Source organism: Apus apus, chromosome 6 (assembly GCF_020740795.1).
Source record: "Apus apus isolate bApuApu2 chromosome 6, bApuApu2.pri.cur, whole genome shotgun sequence".
In the NCBI taxonomy this organism is placed as follows: domain Eukaryota; kingdom Metazoa; phylum Chordata; class Aves; order Apodiformes; family Apodidae; genus Apus; species Apus apus.
Genome location: NC_067287.1, coordinates 31,832,181 through 31,856,053, shown reverse-complemented (window position 1 = coordinate 31,856,053; position 23,873 = coordinate 31,832,181). Strand labels below are relative to the sequence as shown.

Genomic DNA, 23,873 nt, shown 5'->3' with positions numbered 1-23,873 from the left:
AGGATCAATTATTTCTTTTTAAGGCAGGACAAAGCAAAGAGTGTAAAATATAGTGATGGGCTGCTGATTCACATTTTATGAAGCATGAGAATAGAAAATTGCCCCAGAATAAGGATAGATAATGAGATACCTTCTTTCACACAGATCTGAAACAAGGGGGGGATGGAGTGCTGAAAGGCTAGAGGAAAACTCTTGATACTTTTTATTCATTTCCTGGAGGACAAGGCAGCCTCACAATAGTTCTTAATGTTCTCTGTCTTATAAATGCTACCAAGTATCACCAGCTGTTACAGAAGGACATTCTTACTTGCAGGAATCTAAGCATCAAAGGGGGATGAAGAGAGTGTCTGAGAAATAGCCACCATTAACCCTTTTGAAGCCCAACAGTGGAACCACGGAAGGAAAGCTACACTGCTTTTTTCCTGTGCTGACACTTTGCTTTGGATGAAATGGAGAATTTTAACTTCTGAGGCAGAAACATTTCTATTTTAATGGCAACACAATGACATGATAATTTTAATGTGTAAAGTTGAAATAGATTCTTTCTCTGTGAAATGTTTGCAGTTACTGCCTTGTGATGCTACTTACTGTTCTGGGTGCATTGTTGGCAAAGAGGGTTGGCTGGACAGTAACTACTTTCCTTACAAAAACTTGGGTTTAGTTTTCATTCAGATTTGGGAGTAAAAGGAAATTACTTCCCCCCCACTCCCCCTTCATTAATTGGGAAAGAATGCAGTAGCTGTGTCCCAGAACAGCAAGCTGAGTCATGAGCAGGGCACTCACCTGAATGGAGAACAGGGAGAATAGAGGTGGGGTGATGGTGCTGCTCATGGATGGTTTGTGTCTGTCTCTCTCAGACCACCCCAGACCTACATGACCTTCCTGTGCATACCTGCACAGACTCATTATTGCCATAGAATCAAATTTTGACCAAGCCTTCAGTTTTTCAGTAAGGCAAATACTTTGTTGAAGCAGTTTTGACTACTTCTGATGAAAACAGTAATTATTTTTACAGATAAAAGCTTGAAGGTGGGACAAATCTTATCTGCTCTGAAAATCTACAGATAATAAAATAGTGATGAGTCCATGAATCAGCAGGGCTGTTGGACTCCAGTTCCTGGGATTCATCTGAAAGCTGTCTCCAACATCTGTACAGTTACAGATTGGAACAACGGCATGAGAATAAAATCCCTTTCTATACAGAGATGTAGCTGAAAAATGTTATTTGCTTTGAAATAACTGAAGTGTTTTAATGAGAGAGGCTTTGAAAATGCATTTTGCATCTTTAGTGTATGGTTCTGAAAATCTGTTGTAAGCTGGATTTCTTGCACCTACTGAAGAGTTTTGGCCATGTGCTTGCAGTTCAGGTCCTCTTCACTTTTGCCTATCAAATGTAGGGTTTGCCTGTAGCTGAATTGAAGCTTATTGCTGTTGAAAAGCAACCCACCTTGGAAAAAGCCTCCTTACGAGCATGAAAACAGTAACAAAAGGATAATGTAGTAATCAGGTTCTGAGGAAAAAAAGCACATGTAGTGAAACTTTGCATGTGGAGTATTTTGCCAGGAAGTGTGAGAGTGTAATAATATCAGTGCTGCCTTGTCTCATCTGTGCATTGGGCAGGGTTTATAGAGGTGGGGACGAACATCTGCTTACTTGCCCTCAGACCCAGTTTCAGGCCAGGGAACGGCTGAGGCACAGTATGAATGCAGCCCTTAGGGTTTTTTCTTTTCCCCCCTCTCTTTTCATACAATGGAGCAGTGGCCCTATATTGCTGGTGGTTATGTGCTTATCAGGAGCAGGGCGGGGCAGATAAGATATGTCAAAGCTTGCTGTAAATACTTTCAGATGCTTCCATTTAAAATGCTGGTATGTTTTGAGGAGGTGCTGAAAACATTGCAGAAAGCTAGTCAGGGATGGTCAATTTCATGCTAAAGAAGGTCAGTTCCTCTTTGTTTTGTTTGTTTGTTTTTTGTGTCCAGTTTTTGAAGGCTAAAGGTGAACTATACAGAAAAAAATTAATACCAGGGTGTAACTGGAGAACTAGAGCAGCTGAGGGAACTGGGTTTGTTCAGCCTGGAGAAAAGGAGGCTGAGGGGAGACCTCTCTCTCTTACAGCTCCATGAAAGGATGTTGTGCCAGGTGGAGCTTGGTCTCTTCTCCCAAGTGACAAGTGATAGAATGAGAGGAAATGCCCTCAAGTTGTGCCAGGGGAGGTTTAGGTTGGATATTAGGGAAAAATTCTTCACTGAAAGGGTTGTCAGGCACTGGAACAGGCTGCCCTGGGAAGCGGTGGAGTCACCAGCTATCCCTGGAAGGATTTAGAAGACGTTTAGGTGTGGTGCTGAGAGGCTTGGTTTAGTGGTGGATTTGGCACTGCTGGGTGAAGGGTTGGACTTGATCTGGAAGCTCTTTTTCAAGCGAAACGATTCTCTGATGTTAAGAACTGTAGCTGCTTAGAGGTTTGATGCGAACAAGTCAAGGTGGAGCAAGGACGGGTGGAACGCCCGCCCGCCCGCCAGGTGTGGAGGACTCCGGCTGGGAGCGGGCTCACCGGGGTCCCGCGGGGCCGGGGCGCCGCTGGGGGGGCCGGGACCCCTGGGCGGGGCCGGGCCGGCTCGGCGGGGCGCGGTGCCCGCCGGAGGGCGCTGCGGGGCCGGGCGGGCGCTGCCGGGGGCCGCGGGCGGCGCCGCCTCCGCCCGTCAGAGGCGCGGCCGGGCCGGACCGCGCCCCGCTCGGCTCCGCCGGGCTCCGTCAGGCTCGGGGCGGGAGGCGTCGGGCGGCCGCGGGACGGCGGGCAGCGCCCTTCGGCGGCAGAGGTACGGCTGCCCCCTTTGCTGCGGGGAGGCTGCGCCCCGGCGGGGCCCCGGCGTGGGCAGCCTGGCCCGACGGGACCCATCGCGGGGATGGGGCTTGGGGGAGTCTCGGATCCTTCGGGAGGGGGGGAGCGGCGGTCCCTCCCGGGCGCCCCTTCCCGTGGCAAAACGGCGGCTTCGGGGCGAGTTAGGGGCGCTGTGGCTTTCGTTGGCATCTGGTGGGTGGATGGTGGATGGATGGTGGTGGGTGGTGGGCTGTGGGCGGCTGAACTTCAGGCGTGAATGCTGCGGTGCACACGGGCGGAGACCGTCCGGATCTTGCCCTTTAAAATGCGTGTGTGTGTGTGTGTGTGTGTGCTTTTTCTGGAGGGACCGTGGCATCTGTTTCTTTTTTTTGTCTCAAATAATTCCCGTCCGTGCGAGGCTTCGCTTAACTCGAAAGAGCGGGCTCGTGTATGGGAGGAGGGCGGGACCGTGGGAAGAGTGTCGGTGACTTGGAGCAGGATGATGAATCCTGCTGTCGGGTAACTTCTGGAGAAGAGACTTTGAGGAAGGGCTTTCCAGTGCAGGGTCGTTGTCCTGAAGAGCTTGCCTGGGGGAACAGCTTGCTGTAGTCTCCCTACTTAGGACCGTGCGTCTGCGGAGGCTGAGGCTGCCTGCTGTAGGACATCTGCTGCCGCCGTGTTTTGGGAAGGGCATCCCTTTGTTCCTTGGAATAGCCAGACTCCCCCGCGCAGGACAATGGCCATCCTGGCAGGGCCTGCAGCCAGCGGGGCTGCGCGTGGTACGGACACCAAGTGCATGGGTGCAGTGCTTGCTTGGCTTGGCTGCAGTACCTGTCTGGTAGGTGTAGGCAGTATAGGTAGCACCCTGCACGCTTTTTGCTTTTTCAAGCAATTTAGACTTTTGCCATTTCAGACGATGTGTTTAAGTCAATTGCTGTGTAATCAGGACCACTATCCTAAAGGGCAAACGTAACAGTAATGAAATAAAAGCTACCTACTCTTCAAATATATGTTGGAGAAGCTATTTAAAATATATTCAGAGTGGAAATCATTGCTGGAAAAGATGTAAAGGTCAGGTAAAATGGCTGACTCTGCAATTTTTGTGTTGAATCATGAGTTTCCCATATCCGGCTGTCCTATTGTTAATTGTGAATTAAGGCTGGCAACAAGCTGCCCATGCTTCCCTGGATGAATCATCACTTTGTCAAGGCCCGTGTCAAAAACAAGGCTTTCCCCCAAAGTGTGCAGTGTTAGGGAACAGAAACAGCCTGACCCATCTGCTAAAGTAGTATTCAGTGCTTGGCTGCTTTTAGAGGTATTAAAGGTAATGACGTTCTTCTCTTTATGTGTTTCTATTTCCAGTTGTCCCAGACTCGAGTTTAAGAATGTCTTTAATTTGGTGCTTACTGCAGTGAACTGCCTCTGGCTTGATTCTGTGTGAAGGTGTAGGAGTTGCAGCATTCCCGTTATTCCCAGAGTAGCATCCAGTGCTCACCACTCACCTTGTCATTTACCATTGTGTAGCAATGTATTTGGTGTTTTTCGGTGTTGTATTTGATAAGCGTCTTCAAAGTTTCTGGCTCTGTATGAGCGCCACAAACAGATTGGGTGCTCCACAAGGCAGAGGTGAAAGAACTCACAAAAGCATCTTAGATCACAGAAACTTACCTCTTTTTTTTTTTTTTTTTTATTCTTACAGTTTGTTTTGTGTTTTGTTTTTTTTTTTTATAAGAGACCTTGTTAAATCACATCCATGGGGAGGAACTCCATGAGGAAACAATGCCAGGGCATGGGAATTTAATTTAGCCCTTTAAAATGTTGTGCAAGACTTGATGTAACTCACTTTAGAAGGGCAAATGTACATTTCAAGCCGACTAGTGCTTCTGGGGGAAGGGAAAAGTCTGGCAAATGAGAGGAGGAAGTGGGAAAGAGAAATTGGAAACATAAGCAAAGCTATTAATTTTTCCCACTGTACACTCTTAAGAAACTGCTGGCAAGATACTGGTGATACTCTGCCTCATGGAAGTGTCATGGACTTTCTTCACATGATCCTCTGAGATCATCCGGTTTCTCTGAGTTCTGTGGGAACAGAAATTCCTTGTGTTGGAGTCTGATCTCATCTGCCTTCAGCAGCAGTAATAGCAGTGGCTTGGGAATCAGAGAGGAAGGTGAAGAAAGCTCAAGTGGGACAGTTTGGAGAACAGCCTAGTGCTTGTGTAGGCCAATTCAGACACTCTGCTTTCCCTCCTTTCGTTTGCCTTGTGTGTGCAGACCTGGGACAAATGCTACTATACCCACCAAGGGTAAGAGCTCTGGTTAAGCTTATTTAGTGCAGCTCGTGTGTCAGACCATCTTATAAATGTTGCCTTATGTTTCATTCATCCCTTTTATTGTGCTAATGAAGAACAAACTGAAATGGAAAATGGTGACTTGAGTGATTGTTTGCATCAAGCTTGGGGAATTTCCTGAGTTTGATGAAAGACAAAAGTAGAGGTGTTTTGGTTTATTTCCTCTAATACCTATGTACTTACTCTTTTAAATTCACAAAGCCATCTAAGTAGCTTCTCCTGTTTGTTGGGAGACTACTGGCAAAAAAATTAGGAATGCTGCATGATGGCCAGCCCTTGAGTCTGTAACCTGATCCACAGCTTTTTCTCTTCAAGGGGGAAAGGAAGTAACAGCTCTTATTACACCCTTATGTAACCTCTGTGCTCATATCCTCCAAAAAAGAAGGAAACCAGAACTTGATTTCTCATGTATAACCTAACATCAAGGCATGCTTTTTCATAAAGAAGCAGTAAAGAATATCAGTAATGTTCTTTTGTTTTGCAGTTCCTAGAATGAAGAGGGGAAAGAAAAAGTAAGGATTTTTGTTGTGTGCTGATGGGATAGTAGTAGAAAGGCTGCAACTGTCATAAGTGGTAGAGTAGCAGCTAAAGAGGATAAAAAGCTAAAGAGGAGCTGCAACAAGGGTCTTTTTTTAAATCTTCCTTGGTGGGTTTGTGCATTAGTCTCAAAACTTCCGTTCCTTACAGCTGTGCCCCTATTTGCTTGTAGATTTTGAAAGCTCTGCTCTTTTAGTTTGTATGACTCCAGATTTTGGTGTCTGAACAAAGTGTGGAGACCAGAATCTCTGTCTTTGTTGTTAGGTATAAGCACCATCTTGGGGGAGAAAGATGAGGGAAGAGGAAAAGTTTTCCATGTCCCTTCACACATGTAAGAATATATAAAAGAAATATAGTAGATGTTTCTCCCTTTCAGTAGGAGAAGTACCTCTGCTCACTGAGCAAATAAAGGAAGACTCTCTGTGACCCTGTCTGGTGTTCCCAGCTTCTATCCCTCACTAAGGATGTGAGCTCTTTCCACCAATACCTCCTCATTTTGCCTTTAGTCTCCTGCTAAGCTGTCTCTAACCAAGTGACCTCTGCTTCTTTACTTTTTTCTGGTACCTGTCTCACATCTTCCAGAAGCCACTGGTGTCTTGTGTGTGTTGCAATCGTTTCCTGCATCTGGAAGGCAGGTAATTGTGAAATGTGTGGCTTGATCCTCAGGGACCAGCCTGGCCTGTGAGAGGCTCTTCTTTGAGTAAAACTTTTATAGAATGCATGGCCGTTTTCAGTGACTCCTGCCATTTTTAGTCCTTTGATAGGAGTTTGAAAAAACTTGTAAAACCAAGCAGCTTCTCATAGCTTTTGCCTACCTTTCTTTTAAGTAACTGTAGAGTCTTTGGAGTTGCTTGCAGACTTGTGATTTTAGACTAATCTATCATCCAGCTGCAGGGCTAGAACCATCCAAATTGTCTTTTTCCATGCAAAGAGCTAGTGACAAATCTTTTAGAGAAAACCATGCAGACACTTACTCTTTTTTACTCTCCCAACTCGTTGTTACTGGGATATTTCCCATTTGGTTTCAGTGAGTAAACCTTCGTCCATTTCTTGATGTATTTGAGGTCTGTTAGCAAAGTCACTGGTGATGAAAGTGTTGCAGTGGGAAAGACTGGAGTTTCAAAATGCTGTTTCAGAGACCAAGAAATACTATCAAGTCTCCTTTTACAGATGCAAGTTGACCCCAGAGGTTAGAGCTGCATCTTTTCTTTCCAGTAGAAAATGCATGCACACACACTGATGCTCCAGCCTTTGGGTTGAGAGCAATCAATAGGTGGCCTCTGGTTTAAGCAGCCAGATGTAATGTTTCAGCAAACAAGTTGAAGGCCCAAGATAAGGAATCCAAATACCCAGAGTTCTGAGGAGTGAGGGTGAGAAACATTCACTGTCACAAAGATTTTTCTCCTTTGCACAAGGGTAGGGAGTGGGTGTGTCTTGAGGGTTTAGGTACTTGCCTTGTTTTTGACTTTGTGCAGTACTGCCTCAAAATTGCTTTGGTGTTGAATGTACTGATAAACTTTGCCTTGTTCTCCCTGTCATGTAGAGGCAGCAGTCCTTATGAGGGTCTTAGGTTAGCAGAAATCCTTACACTGTTGGCAAGAGGACCATGAAAAGAAAAGGTACCAGGAAGAAACAAAAGGCTCACAGGAAAGAAAAAAAGAAGAGATAATTAGGAATAGGTGCTGAGTAGCAGAAGGGTTGGTGGTTGCTGTACAATCAGAATTACTTGCTGTTGATTTATTTATTTTCTAAATACAGGCAGCAAGGAGAGACTAATTTTTTCCCTACTGTCAGCAGAAAGCAGTGAGTTTGTGACCACAGCCTGGTCAGCATTGGTACAAGTTGCCTGGGCCCACAAATATGTTCTGTCTGCAAGCTCTTGCTTTGCACTCTCTGCTTCTTTTTCTGTAATTTCCCATGATTTCAATAGTTTGTATGCTCTAAAGTCCTACTGGGGATACTTTGAATTAGGAATAAGAGTAATTAAACTGCAGGATTCTTTATGGAGTTTGTTCTTCCTTGAGGTCTACAAGAGCATGCTGATGCTTGAATATCTTTGTGAAGTCTTGGCCTTAAGGTAACCCAGTTTTATGCACAATGGAGCACATGTAATACCCTGATGCTGTGCTTTAACATTTTCCACTGATGTTTGCAAACCTGCACCTCAGAAACGAGAAAACCACTGGGTGATAATGTGTTGAATTTTGTATCTTGAGAAAGCACGAACAAAGGAAGTTGCACTTTCTGTATTTTAATGCTTTTGTGTTAAAACAGTTTGTAGGACAGTTAAGGGTGTCCTTTTAGATCAAAGTGGTACTGTTAAAGCCCTTATTGCATAAAGGCTCTTTGGATGGCACTGCAATGAGAAGTTAGTTCAGCTTTGAGGAGAGCTGTTGAAGGGAGGGAAGGTGGTATTAATCCTCTGCATGGTTCCTTTGCCCAAACAAATAAGCAGCTTGACAGAGAGGCACTAGTGGTGCTGGCTGAGAGTTGAAGATGGGACGTTTCTTCTGGGACCCTGAGGACCAGTTAGCCATCCGTCAAGTAGCTTTGCTACAGCTTCATGTTCCAGGGTGGAGAAAAAAAGCTTTGTCTAGTGGAACTTGTGCTTAACCACTGTGAATGGAGGAATACCTGGGATGTCTAACTTGTGGCAGGGATACCATCTGCTCTACCTCCTCATCAAGAGAGGCTTGGAGATAGGTCAAAAGGGAGATGGTAGGGGTTAAAAGGCAGATAATTTTTGGGAGTAGTTAAACTTACAGCTAAACTAGTACCCAGTTGGTTACTGAATGTCTGGAGATCCTTCCTAGTGAGAGTAGGTCTCTAACTGATGGAGCATTTGAGCTCAGTTGTGCAGGGAAAGCTAAGGGGAGTGCTGATTCCAGGTGAAGCTTTGGAGAAGGAAAAGAGTCATGGAAGGGGTGAAAATTACAATGAATCCCTCTCTCTGAAGGAATATTCCTAGTTGTGGTGAGGAAATATTGCTGCCGTGATGTACTGTGAGTCCTCTGTACAGCCTTGGTTAACTCTGCTCAACAAAGATGGGCTCAAACAGGAGTGAGAGCAGAAAAGGACTATTGGGGTGGTCAGGAAGATGGGGAAGCCACTGAGAGGAAAATGAGCAATAGTGGCTATGCTTTATTCAGAATGAGGAGCACGAGACAATCCTCTCTAAATATTTTCCTGGGAGGGAAAAAATACATTTAAGAACAAAAGAAAGACTCAATAGCATTCATGCAAGCAAGAATAATTGGATATTAGCCAACATGATGAAATTCAGACTAGAAATCAGGCGCACTGTAGGAATTATTTCTCATGAAACATTAGGAGGCTGAAAAATCACACTCTGGAGTAGTGCAGTATAGTAGTCATGATTGTATGTTACAGAGGTTTTGGCACCAGTCTCGAACACACAGAACAGATGTAGCTGCTATTGCCATTGTTCAGTTCACAAACTGTCAGGCTGCGGGAGTTAAAAGGGCTCTGGAGATCACCTTCAGTGATCAAAGAGCACAAGGCTGCCTTAAAGCAAAGTTCACTCCAGGAGAAACCCTGCAAAATCTTTTGGCAAGCAAGGATAGAGCTGGAGCTCCTCATACCTCGTAACAGATTTCTGACATGGGGAAATCTTGCCTGTATCCCATGTGAATAGATCTTTTTGCTTCCTACAACTGCCAGGTGATGGTTCTCACGAAAAAAAGCCTCAGTGCCTGTGAGTATGTCTTGAGTCTGTCTGCTGTTTTCCTTCTGTGGGAGGGAGGTGCTTTCTCTTGATGTTTTAGGAAGGTGTCCCTCTCTAAATCTGCAAAGTGTTAAATTGCATTTGGAAATGCCTTTCTTTATCATGCTAGATGTTAATAAAACCAGTCTGCTGGCTTCTCACTTCGTGGACATCTGGACAAGAGTTGATTATTGTGTGCTGAAATGCAGCTTCTTGAACTGATCTCATTGTCTGAGATATCTCTTGATAAGAGAAAGAGGAATAGCTGGAGATACCTTGATTTAAAAATTGATTACTTTTATAATGCGATTTCAGATGTCCTGCTGAAAATGACTGTTGATAATGAAAATGACAAAACTGTGGATATAGTTCAACACTTGAGATAATCAAATGTGTCTAAACGGTACACATAATTGATCTAAGCTTTATTTGTCCTTAATTAGGTGCTTTTTTAGCCTGGTTTGGGAAAATACTGCTTCTTTTTCCTGCAACACTTGCATCCAAAATTTTATTTTCTTTTCCCCCACCCTCCCTGTGTTTTTCATGAAAAGTGTTTTGCTGAAGAGAAATTGATATACAGAATAGACAGGGATGACAAATTGTAGATGAAACCTTGCATTGTTCTGTTACCTTGGCAGCTAGTCCTGGGAGAAACGGGATTTATCATGTCTGACTTCCTGCAGGTTTTGCTCTTGTGGAGAGAGATGGACCAAACTTACAGAGAAGCAATAGTTTCCATTTGAAGGTATTCTTGCAGCTATGGAATTTTGTGAGGCTATTCTTCTGCAGTGGCTCTGTGGTACTTAATAAGGTGTTTGTTCTTCTTGCAGCCCACGTCTTTGATGGGACCCTTATGCTTAGATCTCCTCTCCTGCCTGCTCTTACAGATGTGTGGAAAATTAGCTATCCCGTTGTCCTTTACTCATCTGTCTTTTGAATGAAATTCAACATTAGGCATGTATAAGAGAGTAGAATGTAGACCGTGACATGTAGAGCTAGCATGATTTGTCTTATTTTCGTAAAATCTTATGCTAAGAACATTCCAAATATTATTTAGAGGTATTACAAGGAACCCATCAGGTGAGGTTTCCAGCAGGGGAAAATTGCAATGGGCAAGAATAAGATCTCTGTGGTGGTAGTCAGGCAACTTGTTTTCCTTCTGTTTTAAATGGAAAAGGAAAGTAAATGGTGTGGAAATATCAGCCATACAAATTTCAGCTGTACCCAGACTTTTGCTGCTTGGAAGAGAACATGGTGCATGGAAACTTGGACCTTGCTTTGGGGAACTCTGTGAGTGCAACAGTGTCTGCCAGCTGCTGTAGGAGTTACAGGTGTGCTCAGTTATTGTGGTTGGCTTGGTGGTGGGTAGATCAATGCCTCTTCTAGGGATATGGATTTCCTGGACTTCCTGCTTTGCTTTGTGTTTGTCCATGCCAGTTTAAGTCTGGCTCAGTGGTGGCCATGATGGCTTTCTGTGGCTGCATTTCCTTCCGCTGCTGGCAGCTGAATCAAAGCTGTGGTGTTACCTGTTCCTTTATTTCATATTCTGCATATCTTCCAGGCTTATCACTGACTACTTAACAGGCCATGCACACAAGCATTTGTGGAGAAGATTAGTGTTTACTCTGGTATTTAACCCTGTAGTCTGAAGACATCTCTTAATACCCACCATACTAACATGATGTTAATTGGTATTTACTCCAGTTGCCTCACCATGAGCAGATGCCTTGCTTGTGTCGGGGATGTGTGGTTTGTGCTGGCTGAGGAGAGCAAGACTTGCTCCATGCCTGTGTGCTTATGTGGAAGGAGAAGTAAAAACCCTACTGAAAAAAAGTAGAAATGAAAGGTACAGATTACACTTGATTGCTGGATTGTTCCAAAAGGAGTGAAACCTCAGCTGAAAGAAATGTTTTCACTTTGTGAGGGCTGGTTGTTTTAAATAGTATTTTGTGAGCATCTGCTGCTGGGGGATCTTTTGAGTGCAGACTCTGGTGTGGTAGCAAGCTACTGGCGTGTGACACACAACAAACAAAGAAGATCCCCCAAAATAAATAAGTGCTACCTTGGGTTTTGTGCCTCTGTTCTGCAACAGCTATGCAAACATAACCTTTGAATTGGGCAGGATCCCAAAAAATTGGCAGAAAACTTCAAGCGGCCAGCTTTAAAGATGAAGATAATCAGCTTAAAAGGGCACCTCCTGCTTAGTGGAGTTTGGATATCCAGTAGTAAAAGCTAAATCATTTATTTAATTATTTATTAAGAATGTACTGTACAAACAACTTTTTAAAAATCATGTTGTCCAAAGAACACTGTGAGTCTGAAATCTAGTCTTTGGTTTAGGGGAAGAAGGCAGGATCTTTGACAGCTTTTGGTTTTGCATTCACATGTTGCTCCATATTTTGAAAAAGATTCAGGAGAATCTTAGCAAGGTATGTGCTAAAAAGAAACACTCTTTATTCCTGAATATTTTATCCCTTTCTGTAGATGTGGACCTGGAGTGATTATAAAACTCTGTGGTTAGACAATGACTAAGAAAAGCCTAATTGTATGAAACCACCATGTATTTTATTTCTGCTGAAGTCAGTGGGAATTTAACCAGAATTTTGGACTATGAACAGCCTTGTTAGTGAAGACCTATTTCCAGATGCATTGAAAATGCCCAGGGTGATCTCCCGATTAAACAAAAGCAATTAAAAATAAAAGAAGAAAAAAAATATATTCAGGCTCTAGAGTAATCAGATACAGAAAAGGCTACTCTACACCTATCATCCTTGAGGCCTGTTAATGTAATTCAAAATGTAAAGGAACTTCTGCAGGGTGAAAAGGGATCACCAAACATCTTTTGATTTTTTAAAGACTGTATTTTAGCAAGTGCCAAAGAAGGGTACCTTAGCAATTTTGGAGGGCCCAAATGCCTTTCCCAAAATGTAGTGTGACTATATGACCAACCCAGAAGAGTTAAAGGAAGGCTGGATGTTGACTTAGGAAGTAGATCAACCTCTGATTGCAGTTATTGGTGGCAGTTCTTGTGTTATGGTTGCGAAAGAATTATTAGAAGCAATTTGGAAAACTGAACTGCTGGCAGTATGAAGTAGAAATACTAGAATAGATATACCCCTTGGTGTCTTACAGCAAGCAATACCCATGCCAATGTTATTCAAACTAGTATGCAAAACTAACAAAGTAGCCTTAAAGAAATGCAAACACAGCCCCTTTCTCCTTCTCTCAGGCTTATGAATTAGTCTTTTATTAGGGAAGAGAAGAAGGGCAAAACTGTACCTTCTGCATGCATAGCTTCGGTTATTTTGGTTTTGTGGTGAGGTGCTTCTTTTATGTGATAGGAGTGAGGTGTGTAGCTTTGTGATGAAGGGCACAAACAGTGGCACGGAAGAGGCATCTCTCTCACTTTTGGGGGATTGATAACAACTAATTACTGCTTAATGTTGATGGCAACCAAACTGGTGTGAAAATAAAAAAACCTGCCTGAAACCCCCCAAAACCCACAAAAACTCCAACAATACCTCCCCAACGACTGCCAAAGAACTCCTGAAGCAACAAGCAAATCTCTCCCCTCTCCATTTATATAAAGGACCTGAGTCCTGCTAATAAAGTTTCAGCCACTGTTTATGTCAGTGGGAGATCATGTCCCAGCGAACATTTTGTACAGTTCCTAATGAGCTCTAATTATTACAGTCAGTTTTTCTGAACTGCAGGTAAGCCTTTGTTGTTGAACTCCTAAGAGATGATGTTGCTTCACATACTTGCAGCGGTTTGTTCAGCAGTGCTTTGAGTGGCCTGTTTCTTCCTTGAAAGTTGCCCAATCTTTAGCTAAATGCATGGTGTTTGGTGGCTGGAGCCAGCAGAGTGTTCCTTCCTCCTCTGGAATTCTGCTGGACAAATCTGTCATCTAAATTGCAGTCACTGGCGCGCAGCTCTCCTAATCTGATGTTGCTAAAGAGCTGTTTCCATTTAGCTGATGCTGCCTGCAAACATTCCTGCAGTCGTAATGCAAATATGCCCCTTAATGCTGCGTTTTACTTTTGCAATTTACCAGAGCTGTTTGTTGTGAGCTACTCAAGAAATCTGGTATGCATACATAACATTCAATCGCTAAAGGAAATTAATTGCACAAGGCTTTCAAGTAATAGTTCTTGCTTGGTAGGTCAGATGTGGGAAATGTTAGCTAATTCAAAAGCCCCAAATAATAAACTTTTTTCAGTTTGAAAAACACTTATTTGTTCAGCAGGACTGGGAGGAAAAGTAATTCAGGACATCCTCAGACACTGACAAATCCAAAAGGAAAGATGGGGAGTCGGAGGAAGTATTTTAGTTAAGAGTGCTTTTACTGCTGTCATAGTATCTATTAACATTGCTGCCTGCAATCTGTCTGTCAGATTTCTAAAGTCCATTTTCTTGCAGGAAGAAATTGTGGGCTGCACCATGATGCTGTTTTCTTCAGCACATTGGTGGTGGCAGAGCACCATCTGTGAGCAGCCACAGCTGGGCAGGAGGGTACTGGTGTTCCTGGCAGACAGTGGAAAGGAAGTGCTGGGTGCACTGCTCTCCTGGAGCATCCAGAGCTCGAAAAGTTTGGGGGTCTGGAGGCATAGCAAGTATTTTCTTTGGATGATACCAACATTTTTCTATATATGCTGATGTCAGGGAAATCTAGCTGTGGGTGGAAAGGGCACCATAGTAGTTCAGCTGCAGAGTCTGTCCCTTGACCTGGTGAACCAGCACAAGGTGTTTCAAAGGAACTTGTGTCTAGTGGGGATCGGTCAGAGACCAGGGATATGTAGGGTTTTCTTCGGCAGCAGAACAGGGTGAATTTAAATCCTGCCTCTTGCTAAATTGGTACTTAGGCTTGTCATGAGTAGTACAAGATGGCTGTAGTCCCGTTTTGTTTTGTTAGGGTAATGGCCCTCTGTCCCTAGCTGCTTTTTGCAGCAGTGGCCTCTCGGTGTCCCTGCTCTGTGTGGGCTGATTGCTCCCTGACAGAGAGAAAGGGAACGAGTGGGCAAGCGTAATTACAGCTCAGGATCAGGCTTGGAACACGAAATCAGTTTGAACTCTGATACTGAATTACTGATGCTGCAGGTTGTCCCCCATTAGCTTTTATAAAAGAAAAAGATGGTTATTTCCTACAGTGAGTTGGTGGTAGTAAAACCAAAGGCTTTTTTTTTTTTTTTTTTTGTTAATAGCCAGATCTGAAACATATGCCAGTGCTCCTATTGTGACAATTTTGATGGCAGGGAAATTGTCCTTTTCTAACAAGGCCACGAAAGAAGATAAATAAGTCACCTCTGCAGCCGGTGATAATTCCAATGCAGCAAATGCAGATGTGTGCTAAGGACTGCACATTTGTAGGAAGCTGGTGACAAATGTTGCTGTTTTTACAGTATGAGGGTGATGTGGAAAACCTTGGACAATTCCATAACATGCTGTATTCCAATAATGAGGTATTACTTCATTTCCCCCTTAGAGAATGTGTGAACTTAATTGGACAAGGCTTTTGAGGTTTTGCCTGTTCTCTGTATCATCTTCTATTTATAGTCTTCATTAGCTCTTGTTTCAGATTGGCTGAGGATAGGACTGCTGTGGCTGCAGAACAGTGTCATTTTTAGTTTGCCATCCTTGGGGCCAAGAGAAACAAGAAGGTTTTAGATTCAACTGGCCTAACTGGATGGCAATCCCAGGCATTGCAAGTAGTAGGTACAACAGACTGTGTTTTAAAAGGCTGCGTGTAACGTGGGAGTGTGTGGATAAAAGCATTTTACAGATGTAACATGCCCAGCCCTTCTCCTCCCGAGCATGTTGTCCAACATAAAACAGATGTGAAGGATTACTGAATAGTCTTTTTTTCTTCTTTTTTCTGAGAATGGAAATGTGTTGAAAGTGTTCTCACTCGGTTGAATTCAGGTTGAGATATGAGACCAAAGTGAGAAGGAACAGATTTGACAAATGACTAGAGAGCAGGGAGTTGTTCTGCAATGCTACTGGTGTTTGCTTTAGGGATAAGAAAGGTAAATCTGGGAGAAGAACTCAAGTGGTAAGTGGGTGTGGGAGTCATCAGGAAACATTTGAGAAAATCTGACTTGCAGGCTGCAAGCTTTAGATTTATTTTTAATATTTTTTTTATTTTTTCCCCAGAGCTAATTTGTTGCTATATTAAAATGTTAATAATTTGCAGCTATAATCTCTGTACAGTACTGTCATTTTTCTTAATGCCAACAGAATGAGATGTTACAGTCACAAAAGCCATTTATTAGGTCAATCGAGGGGTACCATTTACAATTTTAGGTTACTTTTAATTGAATTTCCAGTTTGAAATAGAGCCTCACTTCAGTACCTCCATATATCATCTCCCATTCAGCAATCTTAATTTGAAAATAGCTGGAGGTTTCCTTGTTTAAAAGGACACAACCCATTCTGGTTCTTTTCTCCAGCCTAATTCCCTGTTTGCTTGTGATCTCTCACCAGCACAGCCTTGGTTACAGTCATGGCTGAGCTCTCAGACACTGGGAGAGTTTTTAGTCCCATCCTTCCCGTAGTTCTGGTTCTTGAAAATGGTTCTTGAGAAACTTGAGTCTTTTTAGAAATGATAAAAGCATATATAGGGAGAAGCCCTTATTTTTATGTAGTGTTCTCCAGATTGTGGTGAGCAAGCTGCCACCAGCACTGCTGGGAGAAGATTTCCAGCTGCCAGGAGCCTTTGAAAATATGGCAAATACAGATACTTGGAGATGGATCTGGATTGTGTTTCTGAGCTTAGTGATTATAGCTAAAAGTCTTGAGTGAAGTTTAGCCTTGCAGTGTAGCAAATATTTGACTACTTTATTTATTTATTTTCCCTGTGTAGTGTGCTGATTTTTTAGTTTGTTGTTTCTGTTGTTTTGTGGGTTTTTTTTAAGCTACTTCTAAAATTAGAATTTGGTGCTTTCAAAGCACTATATAGTGAACTTTGATTACATTTTTCTAGTGGACTAAATAAGACAATTGACAAAATTAAATCTAATTGTTCAATATATGTGTAAACATTGCCTTTTCTTAACGGTACTTTTTTTCCCACGTGTTATGTCAGATAGGCAATCAAATTATTCCACAAGCTTGCCAGATTTTCCTTTGTTGTTAGCTAAACCCGAGCAGAGATTAATAATTGGATTCCACCAAAGTGAGGGCTAGCAACGCTGGTGTGGCAGAGTACTCTTGCATCATACATCAGTGTGTAAGGTAATCTTTAATGAATATTTTGCAAAAGCTAAACAATTGGAAATGACTTTGCAGATTCATTGCAAAACAAGAAGTCTAGGCATACTGTCCAGTTTTTTCATCACCTATGTTTCTAAAATTTTCTAGCTCTCATGTTAAAGGGAATGATTTAACCACAGTATGTTGTTAAACTGCTGTGGACAAAACCAAGCTGAAAATTACCCTTTGACCATAAAATGGGACTTTTCAAATACATTAATAAATAAGTATTTGTATACAACTTTCTGATGCAGCTTTTAGTGGTAGATACCATGTCTTTGTTCATCTCTTCTGCAAAATGTGCCCCTGAGCTTGGGAATACATGAATGTTCTTGGTGGGTTTGGCTGCTCTTGGTCTTGAAATTCCTGAGCAGTGATGCATGGAGTGTGGTAGGTGGTATGTAATTTCACAATGGTAGATGAGGTATACTACTTCAGACTGAAATTTTATGTTGAAATTGCCCATATTAGGATTTTTATGTTGGCTTTTTTTTGTTGCTCCCCTCCCCCCCAACCAATATTTAGTAATTTCCATACTTGAGAAGAACTTTTTTTTTTCCAGCCTTCAAAAATTATTTGAGCATTAGCTGATGTGTGAGAAGTAATTAGGTCATTGGAACAAGACTGGTAGTTTAAACAATTTGCCTTAATGGGTTACAGAAGTTGAAGTGTTACCTCTGAAAAGATTTTGTGCATGTTTAAAATTTTTCTGGTGATTCTGAGAGGTGAACTTTTAAGAATAAAAGTATCTTTCTCTACAGAAATATTTGTCCAGTGTTTTTGTTTAAAATAAATGCTGTTTTGTTTGTTTAGCAGAGTTGACTCAGCTTTGGTTGGTTATCATAGTTCAGCAGTGTTTTTGCATTTCCATGTGAATTTCTAGTAATTCCCAGGCTCGGTTCAGGTTTTGGGGATCTTGTTGTATCACTTCCGTTGGCTGCCTGTGGAGCTGCCCTTCTCTTCGTTGAATTTGGAGAAACATCAAACATGACTTAAGTCTTGATCTAATGTCCCTCAAATGTCACTCACTGCTCAAAAATAAATAATTAAATAAATAAAATAACATGCAATAATGCAGTGGTTGTGGACAGAAGCAAGAGATAAAAGGCTTTGCTTGTTTTAAATGAGTTGTCTGATGGATAGCTAGGATGGCAAGTTAACCCTGGTTGCGTAAGGTAATAGCTGTTCAAAGGTACTTTGAAAAAGGTATTTAGAATTAGGTATTTAGAAGGGAAATATGCTGCAGTGCTGGGGGAGGGCAAAGATAACCTGATAGCATTTCACAGCTGAGAGGTTGCTTCTGACTGCTGAAGTGCAGTTGTTGGTTTGTGCAGCTGTAGCTGTGCAATACTTTGTGTTGTCTTGCTTGTTCCCTCACCTCTCTCACCTCTGCTTCCCTGTTTGCAGCCACCACTAACATGTTCATTTTTCAGTCTTGTGAAAGCTGAAAGAGTAACCATGTGCCTGGGGTTCTTGAGGAGCTTAGTCAATCCTCTGTAGCGTTTGGATTGGAAGGATAAAAGGCTGGGACAGTCAAATTAGTGTTGAGTTTTGGCCTGACCTTGACCTCTTTGTCTATAATACTTTGTTTTCCAGACTTGGTTACTTTGTTTTATCCTGGTTCCTGGTTCAAGCCTGGTTTCTGCCTCTTGGCACTGCAGTTATATAGATACAGAATTTTCACTGGTCAGCTTGATTGTTCCTGCCCGACAAAAAGGCTCTCTTAAGCAATAAAATTAAAAATAAATCCAAATACCTCTGGTTAGGAAATGAAGTGATTTGGTAGGCTCATGTAACCAGGAGCAGTACTCTACTGGAATATAGACACTCTAAGAGTGCAGGGTTTATGAATTAAGCTGTGTGGGGTTTGTCTCTGCATGAGTTGACTTAGTTGATTTTCATTTAAATGTTGATGGACTTGGAGAAATGCAAGTAAGAGAATTGAATTTCAGGTTAGGTTATTGACAAATTTAAACCATTTGATATGCTGGAGATGTTGATGAAGCTTTTGATAAAACTTGTGTCTGTGTACACCTGAATGCTGTGTTGGGGCAATAAAAAAAATCTGGATGTGGCACCCATTGGAATTTTTATTCCTGTTCCTTGCAGTTTCATAATTAATATATAGTGGACCAGAAGGCACTGTTGACTGTTAGAAGTTTATTTTTTGGAGTTGTGTGGACTACCTAGGTAGATAGAAAAACTCTAAGAATGTTACTTGGAAAAATATTTTAAAGCAGTGTCATACAATGAGCTTTTAACTTGTGTTCCTTAACTAATGTTACTGGATATTGCCTGTGAAACATTAGAATAATTTTAAGCTAACTTTGCTCACTTTTTTTTTTTTTCTCTCTCATTTCTTTATTTGCAGGAGAATATGGCCAAAATGGAGGTCAAGACGTCACTTTTAGATGACATGATAGGGGTGGGAGATATGGTTCTTTTAGAGCCACTGAATGAAGATTCGTTCATCAATAATCTGAAAAAGCGCTTTGATCACAATGAAGTATATGTGAGTATATGTTAACAGCATCCTGTGAGGAGCTGTGTTGTTATTCTTCAAGTATGTGTTTGTTTGTTAAGGACACACATAGACTGAATGCCTGAGCATAATCTATTGTATTAAGGGATATTTTAAACCTTACCTGTGCTGTAGTCTTTCCTGTACTGCGTTGTTTGCATTTGATCTTTTCATCCGGGATATTTTTCCTTTTACCTGTTGCACAATGTGGTGGACCTCTTGATTTTCATAAAAAACAGTTCCAGAACTGCTGATGAGTATCAATGAGGTTGATACTCCTGTTGTCAGAGGACATTGCAGTTATAAATAATTCACTACCAGGAAAGAGACATCCAGGATGTTAAAGCAGGTTGATGTAGAAACATTATATACTTGAAATATGCTAGGGCTAGCTTATATGTTGCCTGCTGCCTTTGATTTGCAAAAAAAGTTGTTTATTAGAATAGTTGGATATGAAACTGAAACAGTGAGCTTGGATATACATGGAAGTAATAAAAATTTTCAGATATATGAATCTCTGAGTAGTGATCAACAGGAGAGATGTTGTGAACTGACAGTTGAAACACAGACTGGGAATGAAGAGAGAAATTGTGATTCCAGTTAAGCTTTTCACTTTCCTGCTTCATCTCTCTTTAGTCCATTTTTGTTAAAATGTGCACAGGATTGTATCTGTCGTACTGCTGATGTGGGAACTTAATGATTTGTAGAGACTTTCCAAGACCACTGGTGAAAAATAAGTCTTTTAAGAGTAAGGCTGAAATATTTAAGCCAAAATATAGCTACGATCTGCAAGCAGTTGTGTCTGCAGCTTATTACAATCAAACAGATGTGTTCTGTAGTTAATTATAACTTAGCTCCTTCCCCTTTGCTTTTAATTTTCAGTGTGACTATATTTTTCCTTCTTACTAAGCATTTGAACCGTCATGGTTTCTTTATATTTTTTCTTATAAATCCTCCAATATGGGAGGATCTGTGTTATTTTTGTTTGCCTTTTTCTGCAGTTATAGTCTGTGCTTTTGTACCTCTGGTATTCAATGTCTGCCTCATCTTTATTCCAGAGTCATTTTCCTACTCAGCTATGCCTGTTCCCTTTTCTTTAAGCATTAGTTTGGTAATACACAGTTCCACCCTTCTGCTATTGTATCATCTCCACCTATTTGTTCCTTAAGTTTGGACTAACAATTTTAAATTAACCAGAAAATTAAAGTAAGATGAGGGTTCTTGGTATCCGTTAAAGCCTTGTTAGAGAAGAAACCAAAATTACCTGTATTTGTAGAAAGATTCCAATGGTTATAAAAAACTTCCTGATACCTTTGAGAGTTATTAAAAAAAAAAGTTACTTATATTTTCCTTGTTCTTTGAAGATTTAGTCTGTTCCCTCTTGATAACCCTGAGATGTTAATACAGGCAGGTAGTTATCAGTCGGTTCTTTGCAGCTCTGTCATCCTGCTTCTGGCAATTCTTCTGTATTCAGCAGCTCTTGCAGAATTCAGTGTTTTTATCAGCCCGTGGCTTGAAAACTTGTTTCCCATCGGTTTTAGGGTTAACTCTATAAATGTAAACTATTATGGATTGCGAAGTGTTTAATTACATGTTCCTACTTAGTTTAGACTGGATAGCTTTTTTTTTTCTTTAAGAAATCAGTTTGAATGACAAATGGATAATCTGTTTTATTTTAATCTGCTATTATGTACTAGCTGACAAGCATGTTCATGCACTCAGTTCTTTGAGACAGTGACAGAGAAGTGTATATTTCCCCAGTTTCTGATTCAGCTGGGCCTGGCAGTGACAAGCAGTGTAATTAGCTGTGTTAGGAGCTTCAGGAGGTGATATACAAGCTGTCACTTTCCTCTTGCAATGCAGGAGGATCCTTTGCCTTTGCAGGGGGGAAAGCCTAATACTTAAACATGCTCTATTGACAAGAAGTGTGAGCTGCTGCTAAAACCAAAGGATTTTTTGTTGGTGCTTTTTTGTTGGTGTGGGTTTTTTGCTGTTGCTGGTTTGTCGGTTGGTTGGGGTTGTTTTGTTTTGTTTTGTTTTTTTCCTGAATCATTCCCTTGTAGTTTGATGCACTAGCACATACCCTTTTTATCTTCTGGTTTCTTTGATCGTGTGATTTATTTTTTTAAGTTCTTACAAGTACTGTTTGTGAATCCACAGTATGAAGGCAAAATGTTGCAGACCTTTACAAGTATTTTAAAGCATTCACTACATCAGTGGGGCAAAGAATAGATGTTTGTCTATGTCACATGCTGCTACCAAGTATACAAGCTCCTTAGTTTGTGGTGCCGTGTGGTTTTATTTAACAAATCATTTGAGGAACACTATCTCCTTTCCATTGTGTTTTGCTGCCTTGCAAATTTCGTGTAATTGTTGACATATTTTAGAAAACTTTTAAAGCAGTAACAGTTGGAACAGTCCTCACAGTAACAACCACACCTTAATTTTCAAGTGCAAACTCTTACCTCCTTTCTCCTTATTGCCATCCACTCTCTTCCCCCCAAACTTCTCTCATGAAAACTACACTCTGCATTTCTGTTTTTAGACTCATCTGAGCACAATGAAGCCTTTGTTACATCTGGAAGTAATGTTTATTTTACCATGTAAAATCTGTAGTTTGCATGCTATCCTGGGGGTACCAAATTGGACTACTGAAGGGCTACTCTTAGTGCTTAACAATGACTGCAGATTTCTTCTTCTCAGGATCCTTTCAGAGTGCAGTAGGAATGGATATGTCCTTTCATGGCTTAGTTGTGGGGTTAAGTTAATTCCTCATGTCAGTGCCCTGTTGTAGTAGCATTGCTAGAAATTGCATCCAAGTGTGAAAAACTAAATCAAACTGAATCTGTGTGAATGGACTGAAATGTTGCTACAGCAGTAAACCAGGGCTTATGCAACATCAGTTTCTAAGCAGTTTTCTATAGTCTGGTGGCTGTGCCTGTGCTACATATGTTAGTTTTAAACTGAGTGGCAGCTACAATTTGCAAAGGGGTTTGTTGGGAGGTATGAGACCTGCAACACAGATACCCTTGAAAATGCTGTAAAACTGGCCAGATGCTGCACAATCATGTTAGTCAGTCTTGATAGGTAAATGTGAGAGTCAGATCAAGCCATCAGAGAACAGTGCCAAATCTCTCTTCATAGCCAAAGATGACAAGATAAATGGGCTCATTTCACTGGAAGAGAATATAATTTTTGTCGTTTCTAATCTCTTTCCCTGTAGTTATGTTTGATGGTGGAGATCAAGGTCCATTTGCTGTGCCAGCTGGCATTTACCCCTTTGAAATTCCACATCTTGTCCACAAGAGCTCCCCTTGCAAGAGCATTCAAATCTGAACTCCCTGACAGTTCTCCTTGTACCACCCTGGGCATTGTCACTGTAAGCACTTCAAGAAAATCAGAAATTTCATGCCACAGTGCAAACAGGGTGATAAGAGTAATCCTTAGATTAGTTAGAGAACAGACTGTAGCTTGATTGCCTGTTGTTCAATTTTATGTGTATTTGAGGGAAAGTTTCAATGGATTTGGGTGTTAGGTAGCATACCAGGAGCACAGCTGGAAGCTGTGCCTGTAAAAATAAGCACGAAGGCTGGTGGAGCTGGAATTTGGCCAAATATTCTACTAAAGACTATCAGATTCTGCAGTAATCTCATGTTGAGTGGCTTTGGGGGGACGGCTCATTGGGTAACACACGTGTTAATTGGAAATGGGAATCTTAGAGTTTAGTCATGTCTGGAAATGGCTGGGGGTATGTCTGACCAAGAAAGATCTCATTAAAAAGCTGTAATTGTTAGTTATAGTATTTTTGCAGCTCTTAAACTTTTCATTGATAACATTTGCATTGCTTTTTTGTAAGAGTTCTTTTCTGGTAAATATCAGTAACAAAAGCCTGTGAGAGTTTTTTCTTAACTTCACAGAGAAGAATGTGGCTTAGGGCCAATGGAGTTAACAAGCAGAAAAAACCCACAATGGTGTTTATTTGAAGGTTCCAGGTAGCAGTTTGTGTCTTGAAAGTGTGTGACCTAGAGACCGCATGGAAAACTTCAAATACACTCATAGAATTCAGTTTGCATGTCACTGAGGAGTTCAGTCTCGTTCCGTTAAACTCCCTCCTTCAAGTTGGTTTGGTTTTTTATGGCTGTTTTTTTTAAGTTGGCTGAAATACGCTCAGCCTCTTTGGGATACTGTCAAAGGGGAGAGGGGCATCTGTCTATATGTGTCTATATGTCTACAGTGACTCATGAGTGGTAGACATTAGGGTTAAATTGCAGTATAATTATTGGTCTGAAACTTACTTTTGTCCTGGGCTTGTTTTGTGAGGCGGGTGGATGTGGCAAGGGAGGCAAGAGGAGTCTAGAAGGGAGTGGTGCTGCGTAGGCCTTTAGAGGCCAGAGACTGCTTTATTCTGCTGCCCTGCACATTTTTCCCTGCAGTTACGTTGTTTCTTGAAGCCTTCCCAAATTTGCAGAGGTCAACATTTTGTTGCTTACAACAAAATGTTTGTTTGCTTGCTTTTTGTTCTTCCAACAAAACAGAATCTTTCTCTTATGTCAGTGTTTAATTTGTGTTTTCTGTGCGTGGAGATTGTAGGCTGCTTTGGGCAGGAACTGGTACTGAACAGATGTTGTTTTATCACTGCAATATTAAATATTTGACATTCCAGTATAATAATTCAAA

General features: G+C 41.6%; 1 protein-coding gene across 8 annotated transcripts in view; it reads left to right on the top strand.

Moving 5' to 3' along the window:
• The first annotated feature begins 2,727 nt into the window (after nucleotides 1–2,727).
• The window catches only part of MYO1B (myosin IB), a 112,414-nt gene continuing 91,268 nt past the window's right edge, over nucleotides 2,728–23,873 (top strand). For 3 of the 8 annotated variants that reach the window (XM_051623221.1, XM_051623219.1, XM_051623220.1), the window contains exon 1: nucleotides 19,047–19,187. In XM_051623221.1, the coding sequence (XP_051479181.1) occupies nucleotides 19,053–19,187 (135 nt within the window). In that variant the 5' untranslated portion in view covers nucleotides 19,047–19,052. Of the gene's footprint in view, nucleotides 2,817–3,012; nucleotides 3,032–9,288; nucleotides 9,419–17,832; nucleotides 17,851–18,588; nucleotides 18,608–19,046; nucleotides 19,188–23,873 lie in introns of those variants that run through there. The other 5 variants (XM_051623215.1, XM_051623218.1, XM_051623216.1 and 2 more) reach the window with 5 other exon arrangements.